At 41.8% G+C, this 16,850-nt stretch overlaps 1 protein-coding gene across 4 annotated transcripts; it reads right to left on the bottom strand.

Moving 5' to 3' along the window:
• Positions 1 to 883: 883 nt before the first annotated feature.
• On the bottom strand, positions 884 to 13,196 carry nap1l4a (nucleosome assembly protein 1-like 4a). Of its 4 annotated transcripts, XM_071895117.2 has the most exons (15): positions 13,089 to 13,136; positions 12,008 to 12,057; positions 11,673 to 11,742; positions 11,125 to 11,269; positions 10,332 to 10,418; positions 9,678 to 9,812; positions 9,474 to 9,545; positions 9,135 to 9,274; positions 8,743 to 8,888; positions 5,571 to 5,590; positions 5,321 to 5,440; positions 5,081 to 5,116; positions 4,933 to 4,986; positions 3,242 to 3,276; positions 884 to 2,758 (listed from the first exon to the last, which is right to left on the bottom strand). In XM_071895117.2, exons 2-14 carry the CDS (start codon positions 12,033 to 12,035, stop codon positions 3,271 to 3,273), a joined length of 1,059 nt encoding a protein of 352 aa, XP_071751218.1. In that variant the 5' UTR covers positions 12,036 to 12,057; positions 13,089 to 13,136; the 3' UTR covers positions 884 to 2,758; positions 3,242 to 3,270. The 4 variants fall into 4 exon arrangements, with proteins under 4 accessions (XP_071751218.1, XP_071751215.1, XP_071751214.1 ...); XM_071895114.2 differs by lacking the exon at positions 3,242 to 3,276 and having other exon boundaries at positions 12,020 to 12,057; positions 13,089 to 13,196; XM_071895113.2 differs by lacking the exon at positions 3,242 to 3,276 and having other exon boundaries at positions 13,089 to 13,137.
• Between the last annotated feature and the right edge of the window lie 3,654 nt (positions 13,197 to 16,850).

Genomic DNA, 16,850 nt, shown 5'->3' with positions numbered 1-16,850 from the left:
GTACACCTGATCCAATTAAGGCCTTAGTGCTGATTGGTTGAGCAGTAGAAACTTAATTGGATCACTGTAGAGCTGGAACAAAAACTTGCAGGACACGGGGTCCTTGGGGACTGGGCTGGGAAACACTGGCACATTTTCTAACCGTTATTCATCCAGGGAAATTTGACCATACACACATTTTTTCCCAGCAGCTCCCTGCATCATATTCTCATAGTTCCAGACATTCACACCAGGGAACTGGCCAGTACAACTAGTCTTTTGTTGGCGTTGGGGGTTCAGTGCCTTGTTCTAGGGAACCTCAACAGTAGTCGTTGATGGAGAAGAGTGTTACTCATTCTCTTTCCCAACACGCATTTTCCCAGCTGGTCTGAGGATTCAACTCAGTGATGATCTGGTCACTTCTCCAACCTCTGGGCCAGGGATTGGCAACCATGTGCCATGGAGGGACAGGACTCTGCAGGTTTCCATTCCAACCAGTCTGCACCAGGTGATTTCACCGATTAGTATCTCCTGTCTGGTTGAAGGTGAGTTAATCAGTGAAATCACCTGGTGTGGTCTTTGGCTGGAATGGAAATGTGCATACTCTCGGCCCTCCATGGCACATGGTTGCCAATCCCTGCTGTAGGCCAGTGGTTTTCAATCCTGGTCCTCAGGACTCATAGCACTGCTGGTTTTCTATCCTATCAGGTAGTTAATTGCATTCACCTGGTGTCCGAGGTGTAATTCAGTCCCTGATTAGATGGCTGGAATGAAAACCAGCAGGACTCTGGGTCCCTAGGACTGGGAAAACTATTGCTCTAGGCAACCGCCGCCCCCATCGATGGGGAAAGAGACGGACACGGACACTCACACACAAAGGACGGAGGAAATATTAAGAACAGTCTCTTTCATGTCGCACAACTTTAATAGAATATCTTAACTAATTCTGTACAAATTGAAAAGAAATATTGCGCAAGTAACAAATTGTGAATACGAACCAGATAAGGCCATTGCTAGCACACGGTCCAATGTGGGAGATTTGAAGATGTCACCGTGGCTTTGAGAGATCTGTCCAACAAGATCTACAATCTTTCTTTTAAAAAGAGAGAAGGGGTGGGTATTATCACGCTGTCACTGCTATCAATGGCCACTTTTACCAGGCAAAGGTGTCCACAGTACCAACCAACCGACCAAAATCCAAGTGCAGTATAAAATACATTGGCAACCTCTTACATTTGTTTTCCAGAGAGACATTCTATTGAATCATTAGACAATAACAGAGAAATCTTCATATAATATTCTTATAAACAAAAGTTTAAATGCTGAATTACATTATATTGTGTGTTAACAAGAGAATTGGCAGAATGTTTAATAAAAGAGGGTTTGGGAGTTTTTGTGTCGTATTGGCTTCTTGTTAACGGAACAAATTACAAAGGTTCTATAAAGAAAAGTCTTAACTCGTCCAGGTTACATTTGATCCAAACAGCCTGCACCCTGTCCCTTCACTGACTCTAAATATCATATTTGTTAAGTACTAGATACATATCAGTAGTGATATCTCTAAACCACTACAAAAAGTTGTGGGTCAGTCAGGCTGGCCACTTCAATGAAATGTCCAGAGAGCCAGTGAGAGACTTGGGCTAGGGGAAATGCGTCAAGTTGAGAACCACGTGCCAGTTTTAACAGCTTAAATCAAGAAGATTTAAGACCTCAAAAGTCTTTTCATTACACATATCCATTCTCTTAATCTCCTTGTTAACACAAGTTAAAAGAGCATTTCAGGGGTGAGGGGGCAAAGAGAGAAGACTCAAGCAATGTAAGACAGTTCTGAGATTCAACCATACAGGCACCTCTGCACGCCAATCTTGTGACCTTAATTGGTGTAAATGTGTCCACTTAAGTACTTGGTTATGTTTTAAATGCTTGTTAAGCCCAATACACCTGGGCACAGTTGAGCAATATTAATGTGGAAAGAAATTCTTCAATGCTTGAAACACATTTTCATAATAAAAAACACGATTTGGCAGTATACACGTTTTGTTGATCTGCTAAGCCCGAATGAGATTTGAGCCAATGAGAATGAGCCTGTAACTGTGGCTGGGCCTAATGTGTTCCCATAATGCACCACTTCATACAGCTGCATGAAACCAGAATAAATAGTCCAATGACATGACAATGAACATTAAAACAGTAAATCAAATTCATAATGATACATTGCGTGTCTCTTAAAAAACACCATAACAAAAGAAAAAAAACAAAAACATTTCAGCAACCCCAGTGAAAGATTAAGTCAGACTTGTTCAGCAGTTTCCTGGTAAACTAACACTTATCTTGTTGGCATTAAAAAACCCTGAGTAACTGATTTTTTCCATAAAAACTAAAGTTGGGATCCATTCCTTTCCTTTCCAATTCCATATCATATTCTGAGGTTCTTGGCAGTACTCACCTACTCCACCTGACCAAAGAAGTAGACTCTCCCTCAGTGATGCCATGGTATTTTAACTACAGTCAAGTCACTTCTGCTTTGAGTATGAATGAAGCCAAACAAATGAGGTGGGGGGGCGCAAGACAAAAGAAAAGAGGTCATGCACATCATAAAAACACGGTTTGGTTGCGTTCTATTGCGTTTGGATGAGAGTTCATAAAGGGCGGAGCCTGCAAGGGTGGGAGGACTTGCTGATTGGTTGAGGACTGATTTGACGGACAGCAGGTCTCCACCAATTTCCCCTGATCACCACAGTTACTGTTGTTTGCATTCGGCAGGCTGGGGCTCTGCTTTCTGTAGGGGGCAGGGAGAGAGAAAAGGGGGATGAGGAAGGAGAAAGAAAAGCAGATTAAAATAAACAAAACTGGATGAGGTTGAAGAAAACAGACAGCTAACGAAGCCACAGGGCGCTAACTAGCAAACAGAAGAAACTAACAAAGAGAAAAGCAGACACCAGAGTATTAGAGTCAAGGAAACTGGGTTGTTGTTTTTTTCGTTTTGACCAGGGTTGTGCGACAAAGGGAACAATGTTAGAAACCTGGGACTATAGGTGGAAAAACAAAGAAGGGAAAGGTGTAGACGGTGAGGGAGAACGAAACATTTATCTGACCAAGATGTAAGTTGAGGGACTTAAACACCTGGGACTACTGGGAGAATCAAGGATGTAGTGATAGAAGTGAAAGAGAGAAAGAGTCAGCTATAGAGAGTAATGAGCCAAAGCCAATGGACGACAGAGTATGTAATGTATGCGGGAGGCCATCCTTATTTCTCCCTTACCTAGAAATGCATGGGGTGAGAATGATTGATTATGCCTGTAATGGAGGGGAATCCAGGGGGGAGGGAGAGACAACAATATGCACAAGTTTAATCGTCACATTCAACCCATGGGCTTATTCTGACAGAAATGTCACATGCAGAATCACACAAGTCGTCCTAATCATCACATTTCTATCCAAGCAAGCATGGTGAAACATTCCAGAAATTGGTGAATAAGCACCACGAATAACTGCAGGGCTGACAGCAGGCACCACATGAGGGAAAAGTGCAAAACAATAAACTACTTGTAAAGAAACATTCAAAGACAATGTGGCATTGACAGTCACTCCCAATAAGATTGCTTATAGGATACACTATGTAGTTATTCACTATCCAGCTGGAATAGCTCACAATATGGGCATTGTCATATCAGCTAGATTGGCACAATAATGGCTGTACAACTGACTGTAACTACACAATAATACATAGCCAACAGCCTCAGGGAGGTGACTTCAGAAAAAGTGGAAGAAATTAAATAAAATGTTCACCATATATGCCATTTATAATCAATCAGGATGTAGCAAGAGCAATCAATTGTGCATTTTCAGAATCCTAGTCAATGGTGGGAAAAAGACACCATCAACATGCTTGCTTGAATATGACCTTATTTTGTGAGTGTGTGCGTACATGTGAACGAGAGATTGAAATAATCGCACTCTCGCCATCCTTCAGGCTCTCCAGTGAAGTAGAGAACTGCTCAAACCAAAAGTTGAACTGGATTCTACTCTGCACTTTGTGCTTTACGCAACACATGGTTCCATAAAAGTAATTTGAAGTAATGCACAAGCACTTCTGAAAAAAGACTTAGTGAACGTAACCTAAAAATGGCAGTGAATACTATGGATATACAGATACACAATACACCATTTGATTCAGAAGGAACATAGACAACGAGACAAGGTCTATCGCAGATAAAGTTTTTGTCATTATGATCCAGCCATGTCACCACAGCATAACACTCTGTTAGGGATGGGCATGAGTACTCGAGTACTCGATTTGGACGTCAGTATTCGTTCAATGGTTCAACGTATAGAGTACTCGCATTTTTTTTTTTGCTTTGTAAAAAAAACATATGTATATAATAAATATAAACGTAAATTTACCCTGTTCTATATTAAAAGTTTACATTTTTTGGATGGGACTGCTAGCAAAAATGATAGATCTGCGCACGCATTGTTACAGGATCTAACGTTACAGGCAGAATGGCGACCAGGCATAAGAGTGATGTTTGGAAGTATTTCAACAAAATAGACGAAATGAATGTGCAGTGCAAGCTATGTAACGTTAAACTTGCGTATCATAGAATTTTTTTTGCGAGTACTCGAGTACTCTATAATAATTTAATGCGAGTACTCGAATATTAAAATTACTTAAAATGCCCATCCCTACACTCGGTGGGTGTTTTTATCCAAAGCTCCTTGCAATACCATGAGTGCAAATATTTTCAGCATGGGTTAGGAGTCGAACTCCTAACCCAGAGAGTGTTTAGCACCATGCTCAACTCACTGAGCTACGGGACCATCACCACTGCCAGTGCACCAATAAAAGCACCCACATTCTACAACATCTCCAACAAATGCAAAATGCACATGAGGACCTTGTGCAAATTAAAATATCAGGCAGAGGAAAACAAGCACAGAATGGATACTGACCTTGGGGTCAAAATCTCCCTCATCATCGTCATCATCACCCTCCTCATCCTGCTCCTGAAACACACAGATAAGATGATGGTAAGATATTCCCTTGCACCCTTGTCTAAAGATGCAATCAGTCAATCAAAAACACAAACACTCTACTAACCTCTTCATCTCCCTCTTCCAGCTCCTCCTCTTCAAACTGCATTGAAAGAAACAACAAAATGTAGAGTGAAACTCTACTGTGGTACATCAGAGAACACCAGTTTAGCTTACAATAGACATCCTCCATAATTTGTTTTCCAGTCTGCATGTTTTGTTGTTTTCCATCCCATCTTGTGGCTTGTGTGTAGGAGTTTTTTTGTATTCATGTATTGTGGTGCGTGTCAGAGAGAGAAACACTCACACTCTCATCATCCTCCAGGGCCTCTCCAGTGAAGTAGAGCACCGCTCTGGGAACTATCCTCTCACGGAAGAAATGACCAATCTCAAAGTCTGTGGCTAGGGTGAACTCAGAGTCCTCGTCCTGCAAGGCAAAGACACAAACAGACAGTTTTAACAGTGTTGCAACACATCAACAGATCGAGTAGTTTAACGGTAACTGAAGGTGTAATAAAAGTGGTGGTGACTTGACGAAAGATAAACAGATTACTCACCATCTCTCCATCTGGTGAAACTGTAAGAGAAGAGACAAAATATTTAAGGAACAAGCCCCTTGAGACTGCAAGTGCTTTACAATGACTTTAGAAGAGCTAGGAGGCATTTACAGGCATGATGCGAAGTGGAAAGTGGGGATTTTAATTGGCATACTAATATTTAAATTAACAGTTATGTCAACAGTCACAGGCTTCCAACAGTACTCAGTCAACCAGAACAGGAATGTTTTATAACATTCAATTTAATTTCAAGCATTTATTTTCATCTCAACATTACACATTGATCAGCTATAGTACAACAAGCAGTTGAGAGCCCAGTTAAGGCGGCAACTGTGCTTCTTCATGACATCACAACATGAGGTCACACTGTCCCCAGGAAGTGACAGGTCCTCAGGAAACAACCGTCAGCCTCCACCCTCCTGCTAATAAACTGACTAAAGATGACCACATCCTCTCCTTTCTCTTCTTCCAATACACTGCTGTATTACTAACACTTATTTAAAGAGGTTTGCACATATTCTTTTGTGTATGCACCAGTGTTTTCCCTTTATATACTCTAAATGACTGACTCTTTATGTGAAGAGGTAGGCGAAATACAACTGCTGCACAGTAAAAACTTTCACGCCCTATAGCGAGCCACAGGCGGCATGTTTTCTCATCATCTCCTCAAATTCACCTCAGCTCTGCAGTCAGACCAAGCATCTGAGAAGCAACGACATGAGGTGAGGTGGACTAGATCTAAACTCTACAATTCAAAGTAAAGTCAGCTTCATTTTTAATGTATTCTGAGTTATATTTCCAAGCAGTGATTTTCTGACACTGGTTTTGGGGTAGAACATTTAAAAAACAATTCTTCTTGAGGGAGAATGCCCCAGACCCCCCAGAAAAAAAATATAAAGGGGAAACACTGGTATGTAAACTTTCACTAGCTGCACGTGAACTGCTAACCTAGCTTCAACAGACAATGAGCACCTTCATCAACCGACTTCACACACACTCAAGAACGCACACGCATACAAGCACACACACCAAACAGAAAGACACGCGTTTTCCACGGTGGAAGCTGGTGATGCTGCATTCCAGCAGGTCTGGGCTATGAAGCCATCAGGACGGTTAGCCCTGTCACAGACATTCCTCAAATACTTTCTCACATAACTCAAGGGAGGAGATATGACAGATGACAAGAAATCAACTTCCTCTGAGGGCAGATAAAGACAGGAAAGGTTGCGTTCATGTTTGGTCGGCCATAGTGAAAGGTGCCGAGACTGCACTTCCTCTTTGAGAATGGTCTGGTGCAACATCAAAGACACATATTATGAACTGACCGCTATGCAGGCTTGAATGCAGCTTGTGACCTGTGCTCTATACATTGTTATGTCGTATAATCTCTAAATGTCCAATTAAGGAACACAAAACAAACCTCATTCACACACGTATGGACTGCATAGCGAATCCTCCCACATACATTCTTTGTATGCGTGTGTGCGTGAATGGAGAGTGACGGCGTATTCCCTAATGAACTCCTTAAGAGATATGAACCCCTGAGCTACACACCTGAACCCATCTGACAAAGAGCTATTTACGTCCACCAATGGTATACCTGGGGCATGAGCGAACCAGAAAGACACACACCTGCTCAGCCAATGACTGATCAGATCAGGTATCTCAACTTCTCAGTCAGTCAGAATTAGTCCAGGCATGTTTGACAGGAAAGCTGACTATACAGGAAAGGTGATTCAGTGATCCAACAAAGGTGTATACTGCCGAATTCACTAACCCTTTGATGAGGGAGAATTAGTCATTTAAAGTTTACTGGGGCTATAATTCTATTATTCACCCAGTTTTTAGACTGAAGCTGCTGAACAAAGGTAATCAAACTAAAATAGAAAGATTGCTGACTTCTAGTTTTGAACTCCCTCACCTTTAATGATTTAGTGTCGTAGCGCTTTGGTTCAATCATTTACAAAACAGAATACAATTATTCATAAATATGACATTTGTTACACTGCTGAACAAAACTAAGTCAGATTCCTGACTTTCAATCTTGACTTAAATTTACATATAATTAAGTATATTAGTATGCTAGTCAAAAAATATATACATATGTGAGGCAATGCTTCTTGGGCATTTGGCATTACCTCCACTGGTGCCCTTTGAGAATCAGGGATCAGACACAGTAAGAAGGATTTTAATTCCTGAGCATTTGAGCCCTAATGAAATAAAGACTTTTACACCCCATGTGAATACCTTGGACTTTAAACTATCTGTGTTAGGCAGCCTACACCAGTAATTTACATTAACAATTGCTTTTTACGGGTAAGAGGGTAGTGGCTTTACAAACTGTTTGCTTTTGTATCAGTGGTCTCACAACCTTGCCAACATAACAAAAACACCTAAGATCTCTAGGTTGTTTCGGAAAATAATGGTAAAACCGAAGTTGATGTAAAAGCTCCAAAGTCCAGTGTGCACTGCTTAACGTCCAAAGTCCAACTTCAGAGAGCTGCAGAATTGCTCACTATTCCTCCCACACACAGCTGATACATACGACCATTTGAGTGCCACCGAGTTAAAAAAAAAAAAAAAAATCCCTCAAATTACGGGAAAGAGTCTGGCGCCACCTGCTGTTAAATTCAACACAGTGTCTTGACCAGCGGTAGAACAACATAACATGCGTGATAATGTGGTACTGAACCAACACCCGCAGGGATATTCTATTTTTGTTTGCCTCCCTCTACAGGGAGGTAAGAGGTCAGGCTGAGCTACAGAGCAGCAGCCCTGCAGCTGGTAGGGATTCAGTGTCTTGCTCAAGGACACTTCAGCAGGGGGAATGCTTGGTGACACACAGGTGTGAGCCTGGGTCTCCCTACTCATGCCACCTTGCTGCCTCCAATATGTGCAGTACATTTTAAGGCAATGCACTCAACAATATCACAAGTATGTGTACAATGTGTGTGGTCACCATTGCTCACAGTGCAAGGCTATATATGTGGGTGGTTGCTGAAAAGACCTGAAAATTGAGGAAAGTGTTGGAAAAAGGTATAAAGGAATTGTTTATGATGTTACATTTAGACCTCGAGAGAAATCCAAGAGCCATAATAAGGTTCTCCTACATTTTTACGTATACAAAATGTATACTGTACATTGGGGTCAAGCTATTTGTGTGTTTTCTCACCTTTGATAGGGTTGAAGAAGTTGAAGAAGGAGTCGTTGGGGACCTGTTTTGTAACAGTACGGACGGTGCCACGGCCTTTATGCTTCTGCTTCTTCTTGATAGTTTTCACTGTCACATCCTTCCCTTTGTGCCAATCTATCTGACAGCTAGAGAGAGGAGGTGGGGAAAAAAGTGAGAGGCAGAAAGCCAGGCCAGAAAAAGAGTAAAAGTTGGAAGGAGTGCCAAGAGGAGGTTGAGATGTGGGATGGAAAGGCGAGAAAAAGATTAGAATAGAAAGAGAGTTGGCAAAAAAAAAGCTCATGTTAGAACCACACAGACTCTCTTTATTCTCCCAAACACTCAACATTAACGTGGCTAAATCCTCAAGCAAGCTTGGGCGCTCTGGCTCTCACCCTTCACAGTCAATGATCTCTGGCCCCTCGAATGAGAAAGGATCTGAAGCGTCAGGCTCTGACTTCATCTTGTAGACTTTAGTGAGGACTGCATTGTTAAAGAAACCATTGGGCTCAAAGTGGAACTCTAGTGTGAAACTCTGTAGGCAGGAAAAAAAGAAAGAGAGAAAATAATTTACTCAAAACATGCAAATACACCGTCTGCTCCAACTATGACTGGAGATATAAACATTTTCTTCCCTGGTTAATAACGAGTTCTAAGATCTAATCTATTATCAGTTTTTTAATCTGATGTGATATCAGTGTAACATCACATAGTATCATTGTGTCGATACTGACCATTGGTTGTCCAGGCTCAGAGAACTTGACTTGAATATCTTTCAGGTGCTTTAGGATGGGCTCATCGTGTTCCTGGTGGGAGAGGAGTATTGTCAGGACAGAGAGACGTCACTGTTCAGAAGCGTGGCAAAATGTGCATGAAGTAGGAGTGAGAGGGGAGTTATGCAAGCCATCAACTCAAACCAAGACACTGTTCAGGTGTACCTGTAGCAAGTCGCTGAGCATGTCCACACTCTTAAAGATGGCGAGCCAGAACTCCGGGATGCCTTTGGGGTCTTCCTCTGGGGTGGCTTCCTCCTTCTTCTCATCCTCAACAGCAGCTTTTTTCTTCAGTTCCTCCTACAGGCCGTGGGCAGTGCACTTGTCAGAATTCATTGCTCATACAGCAGTAGCTTCCAGCTTAAAACAATTTTAAATAGTTCACTTGAAGTGAGACCACGGTCAAGATGATTGGTAGCCTCCATTTCATGCCAGTGGTATTGTTAGTGCTAGTGTTTCTCAAAATTAGGACCACTTTTCCCATCCACCCTGCACTCTTGTCGCAACAGGATGTTGCTACTTAAAAAACCCCTCCTCTCCTCCTGTTGTTCCATATGCGTTTGTTTTCTGTTTTGCTTTACTGGAGAGAATAAACACGTTAGAAGTTATTTTTTCCCTATAGGTGAAAAACTCTGAAAGCTTTAGCTGCGTTTGTGCTGGAAAAACAGCAGCCCTGGTTCTGTTTTGTGCCATAAAGCAATCCAGCAGATTTTCTGCAAAATCCGACCAGGTGGTACACAATGTAAAATGCAGTGGAGGCCGGTTGAGGCTGCCAATCTTCTCAGCAATGGTCTCATTTGTTTGATGTACTCAACTTACAGCTAGCTCCTCCTCTTCCTCTCTGTCGCTCTGCCACTCACACTCCTCGTCTGTGGGTTCCACTGTCCCTGTTACAACATCTCGTCTCTGTGACACACATACAGTAAGACAGGGTTATTACACTGGGAATGATCACTGGTAATATTAGCTTGAAACATCTGCACATGAAGAAGCTTTAATTTAATAAGGCTGAATTATTTTCAACTAGCCCACTGAAATCAACACCCTGTCAGAGATACATGCACACACAGAGACACACACACAGTACAGACAGGTGTGGCAGGATTACGGCTGCCAGTCTTCAGTGTAACTAAGCTTAGCCGAATTCTTGTCACTAGCTCTGGAAATAGCCACAACTGACTGAGGAACAGTTGACTACTCGCTCCGGCTGTATTTAATTTAGCACCAAGGATGTGTCCTCACTGACCTCGGGTCAGGACCAGAGGGACATACCATCCTGTAGTGCAGCGAACACCACAACAACACCTCAAGTGAGCCTCAAATGTTTTGTGTTCCTTCAAATGACCCAAAGAGGTCTTATCTCTTAATCTACTATAGTTCACTTTATCTCTAACAATATAAAAATTAACAGAAAGCAAATTCCTAGAAAGCATCTTATATTCACTATTTAGATTAAATAAAAAGGAGGTAAGATCCAGCACTGGCACAGTCTATTGTGTGACTGAGACAAGATTACTTGTCAAGCAATAAAATAATGATAGTGAGGGTGTTCTGGTTCTTGGGGTACCTGGTGGTAGAGCAGAGTACAACAGAGTAAAATTATTTACAGTACCTTGTCAAAGAGCGGCTGGTAGAGGGCGGCGTACTTCCTCTCCAGCTCATGAACTTCCTCATAGAACTTGGCCTCTATGTTGGCACACTGCACCTGTAGCCTCTTCAAGGCGTGCACTCGCCTCTTCACTGCCTTGGGAAGCAGACTGGGAGAGAGGAGAAAGACATCAGAGCTGAGTAGAATTAAAAGTGCTTGTGGGAGAATTCAGGTCATGAAGTAGCTATCTGGGAAAAAAAAACCAACTACTACATTTTCCACTGTATTGAACCATTTCTCACACAGCCTGTAAACCAGTGGATTAGACTAGATGATCATCAAGCAGGGGATGGGGAACCACCAAAGAATCTCAAGATAGTTTTGTAGGTTTTTTTTGTTTTGGTATGGCATCTGAAAAAATGCTGATAAATGCTAGAAACCTTTTTTCCCTTTGTGACATAATGAATACTTACAGCCTCTAGGCTTCTTCTGAATGTTAATCAAGTAAAGTATCCTGACAAGCGAGAAGAAAAAGTACTAATTGGTATCAAAGTTCAAGTGTGTGTATTCACCTTTCCATGATGTGGAAGTCAGGTCTGTCCATCTGCCCACCTGGACTTTGCATCCCTTGATCTCCTTTACCTGCCAATCCAACAGAGAACAACAACACAGAACAAGTTCATCACACTAGTTCTAAAAACAGCTTATTTCAATTACAACATTGACTGTTGTGATTGTTGATTCTTGTGCCATTATTTTAGTTCATAGTTGCACAATTCAAAGTCGGCAGGGTGTTTTGTTTTCATTGACCTTCATCCAAAAAGTATAACAGCTATACACAAATGAGTCAAAGCAGATCAACTGCCTTTCCTCACATAGCTAATTTAGTAAGCGAAGGTAAAAGTACCTTTGTCTTTACCTTTGTTGGCGTCCATTACTGAGTGGCAGCTCCTTCCTCTGTTAGAAACAGGTCAGTGATATTAGACAGATGCTCATGAGTCATGACAATGATTTAGCAATAAGGACTGACAGCTAGCAACAAAGTAAACCCAATACACGAAGTTAGGTCATGTAACTTAAAACGCCTTTAGAAATAACTCCGTGAACTTAAAACGCCTTTAGAAATAACTCCGTGAACAAGGAAACACCCAGTGTCAATTGTAGGTCGACGAACACAGCTAGGATAACAAGATGACAGGCAGACCAGCTGAGCTAACTTCGATTGAGAAATCAACAACAGCAACACTAGCCCGGAGCAAGCGCAGGCCGATGACGCATTGACATGCTAACGACGGTTATGCTGTGATTTGATAGCTTCAGTTAGCATCTCTTCATTCACAATTAGTATAATGGTTGTCGTTGCCTCTGACAATCAGTAGATATTAGTGACAAAATAATACGAAGCGTGTACTCCATTAGCCGTACACACTAACGTTTGTTGCCTAGCTAGCGCATACACACAAACAACTACTAACAATTTATGGGCGGTGCCACAGACCTCTGACAGCAGCTAACCGGGCTAGCTAGAAGGCGAGGAACTACGAGCCAACTTGCTAGGAACAATGATTTACTTAACAGACATGTGCGAAGGTTCACCCATAACATTAACTTCACCGTTGCCACTTAAATAACACGTCTAGCATAGCTGACGCTACCATCCGGCTAAATTAACGTCATATATTTGTTAGCTAGAGCAATGCGATGTCGGAAGGTGCGCCTTGTCTTTATGTGGATAAAAATTGCCCGTTAGCTACAGCGGCTAGCCGCATGGGCAAGCTAATATTAGCTAGCTTGCGTTAGCTTGCGGGTTAATAAAAGCAGTAGTCAGAGAGCTTGTCGAAGACAGTTCGTTAGCCTTCTGTCAGAATCGTGTGATATCCGGTAACGTTAATATTTGACACTCCAAAACCGTCGCAGAGGCACGAATTAATGAAATGGTGGTAAATGATAGTAACGTTACTTACTAGCCGAGTGTTGCTATATCTTACCTCTACTGAGCGGAATTCTGGTCGCTTTCCTCACGCGTCTTCGCTTCAACCACAACGAGTCAGCGACGCACGCACTCCAACATCCTCGATTGTCATTGGACAGCTGGCTGTAGGGCGAATGCTGCCTTCAAGTGCTCTTCGCAAACTCCTGCTTATCTTTCTTCCTTGGATTTTTAAGGCGTTGGCAAACAACCTTTGGTGCATTACCGCCACCAACTGAACAGGAGTATGAATTTGGGAACAACTAATAACCTAATTCTTACACAAATAAATAAACAAGACAGGACACAAACAAGACAAATTCCAAACTCAAATCCTGTACATTAATCCTGTAGAACTTGTCTGACACTCCAATACTGTTGCAAAGGCACAAATGACTGAAATTATGATATCCCACTCACTTTGCCATTTCATTTATGGTGCCATTTTATTAGCATTTGGCTACTGGTTTACTGAATGTGATATCAATATCAATATCTATTTGATCTCCTTTAGTAGCATTTTTATTAGCTAGTTAATTGACCACAACTCCTGAGTGTGCTGGAACCCATATGAACTCCACTGTGATTCCCATCCTCTGAATTCTAAATAGTGATTGCAATATTTCAATAATCGAACCTGCCTTATTGACTTAATGATTGTAAACTCATCAAAGCTTCAGAAAACTCCTTCTTCTGAATTCAGATGTCATATGACTGTGTTCAAGTGCTTTTGTCAGAAATAACAAAATACGTGACAAAAATGTGTGGAATGTGTGCTTTGGGGGCTGTTGTTTTATTTTATAAATCATCAATCACAGAGTTACTTTGTGCTGCAGCAGTATAATGAAGAGGATAAAATGGACATCATGCATGTAAATTATGTTTTAATTAATTTATTAGCCAAAAGTTGTATACATAATTTGTTGATACAGCTTCCATGCTTTTCACCCCCTAAACACATCTCAGCAACATGGGAATCTTAAAGAATTTCCCAGTCGTATTTACCACTTTGTTGTGTTGTTCATGTATGGTAAAGTTGTATATTCAATATTTCCAACAGCACTTGAAGGCAGCAGAAACATTGAAGGGGGAAGTTATGACCACTTGTGTGCCTCACCTGTCAGCCCATCTGTCATCACTGATTTTGAACTCAACAACGGTTAAATTCAGCAGTGGTGATGTTGAACACAAGTTTAGGTGGGTCAGGTGCATCTGATGTGTTGGCCTTCTTCAAATGGACAGCATACAGCATGCCAGCTTCCAGACTGATATCATTCAGGATCTTAGGCCCCCATCCTAGAGTGCAATGTGCAATACGTTTTGTGGTTCATTTCTGGAGGACATTACTTAAGGACATCAATCCCGGGAGCCAGTCTTTCTAGACCTCTGGAATGATCGCTTTTTCATTTGCCCAGGTTTCAAGACCCGAGCCATCTTCCTTTATTCTCATGAGCAGGGGTGGACTTATGGTGACTTAAGGTGGCTTATTAGAATGTCTGCTTGACTTATTAGAATGTCTGCTTGACTGTTGTATCGTTATACCTATTTGGAATAGATTTATTGCAGATCAATCAAACTTAGTCTTGTGATGCATGTTCCAAGTGTCTCCTCCAGATGTGTTTAGCATAGGCCACAAGAGGGCTTCATACACCTGTGCTCCACAACAGACAGTCAACAAAAGTAGAGTGCCCACACTGAGAACAGCTCCCACTGTGTATAAATGTATGAACACGTAGACAGGTGACATTTCGAGCGCAGTGTTCTTTATGATGAGTGTGTGTTACGTGTTTTGTATTCTGTCCAGCACCTGTTCAAGACTGGGATGCCCTTGTTGTTACTTGCACCCTAAACCATTCATCTGGTAGATAACGGACAGAAGATACGAAGAGGAGCCTCCATCAGACATATTCAACAAGCCCCAAAGCTGGTTTTCAACAGTGTACTGAATTTAGCATAAGAAAACATTCTGTTTATCAGAAAGAAATAAGATACATGTTTAGGTTTGTTGCCCTATAGCACGTCAGTTATAAATAATCATATCCAGTGGCTGTAAGAGAAAGTAAGAAAAGCCAGCTGGTGACTGAAGGGTTGCCAGTTCAATTTCCTTGGGGAAAGTGAATGTGAAATGCTCTCCCCTCTATCGACAACTACTGTCGCCGCGCCCTTGAACAAGGCACTGAACCCCCAACCACTGCAATGGAGTTGCACCATGGACTGTGGTTGTACTCATCCACCAGTTGGGAATGTGTGCAACTGTATGAATGTGAATCAAAGCATTGCAGAAAATGAAAACCTTCCCAAGATGATGATGATGATGGTGATAATTATTATTAGAACAATTGTTAGAAATGGTCTGACCTGTTAGTTTATTCATGTTTACATTTTGTATCAGAGGGCATTTCATGGTTGTTGTATTGACATTGCGCTTGTGTATTGGTACATCAAGAACCTTTTGTGCTATGAAACAACACATCATCATTAGACGCAAAAGCCATACTTGAGAATAGGCATCATCAAAGTGCCAGTTATAACAGCATGATGTCATAGTAATTAGCCTTAGCAGGAATGAGGCAGAAAGACAAGAGCTATCATTTACTTGCTTTGTCGGATAATGTTAGTGTTTTTAGCGGACCTGAAAGATGACAAGGAAGGAGATTTTGAGTTTGTGTGACAGAGCGGTTTCGAAGTGGGAAGTAGTAATTGCTGTAATTGAGTCATTTTCTGTCATCATCCACAAATGGAGGGACTTTTACGCTTTTCTTTCTCATGTCATTAGAAATTACATCTTCGATTGGAAGATCCACTTCCAGACAGCCTTTTGCACATCTAATTTATTAAGAAATGAGGTGTTTAAATGACTTTTAAAAAGTAAGTAACTGTTCCAGCGCAAGAAAGTTTTCATAAAACGAAGGCATTTTATTAATCTTTATCATTCATGACAAGCTCAGAAGTTAACATACAAAATTCCACAGATCAACCTGACGTAAGTAGTCGTTTTTGATTTTTTAAATAAGAGGAAATAGCCTATCAGGTTAACAGACAGAAAGTCACCAAATCTGGCCTCCCTTCTGTTTGCTATCAACCACTGCGTCGTCCACACGCTTGAAAGGAAGTGACAGCAACTGGGGCCTCAGGCTACGACTGTGGTGACCAGGCTTTGTGCCTGTCACACTGTGACATTTACCAGTAAGGTCTGTGCTCACAGAGGAAATCAAATGTGATTGTGTAGCATTTGGGATGAGCCAGAGACCTAGCAGCAAGAGTACAGTAATTGCTGACTTTGGAAACATAGGGTGATGGTAGCGTTGTTTGAAATGGAAACTGACGCTCGAACGCACAGGGAAGTTCATTGTGCGCTCATTTTATATCAGTGTGGATCTTTGAGTTTCCACCAATAAATCAAAGCAGAACACAAAAACGTCTTTAAACACAGTCATTTGAAAGCCTTTGAGAATTTTGCGACCCTCCGCACGAGCTCCGTCTTTGTAGGAGGCCATGTGTTATTGTTAAGACAATAGTAACACCTGCAGCTTTCGCACACAAGCCGTACTTTACAGCTTCGGCCCGTCCGTTAAGTCCCCAGCTCACCGGTTCCACCCCCTCTCTCTCCTTTGTACCCTGTCTGGGTGGGCAGAGGCGCACACCTGGCTGTTCAAATGTTACGTATCCTACTGCATCTCCATTTGTCTAGTCAAACAACTGCAAGGCTCACCATATCCAACTGTGTGTTTGTGTGTGTGTCTGTACATTTCATTGTGCGAGTAGTGGAAATGTTTGTTCT

This window comes from Centroberyx gerrardi, chromosome 4 (genome assembly GCF_048128805.1).
Source record: "Centroberyx gerrardi isolate f3 chromosome 4, fCenGer3.hap1.cur.20231027, whole genome shotgun sequence".
Lineage (NCBI taxonomy): Eukaryota > Metazoa > Chordata > Actinopteri > Beryciformes > Berycidae > Centroberyx > Centroberyx gerrardi.
The sequence above is the reverse complement of the archived record's forward strand: the minus strand, read 5'-3'. Positions and strand labels throughout refer to the sequence as shown.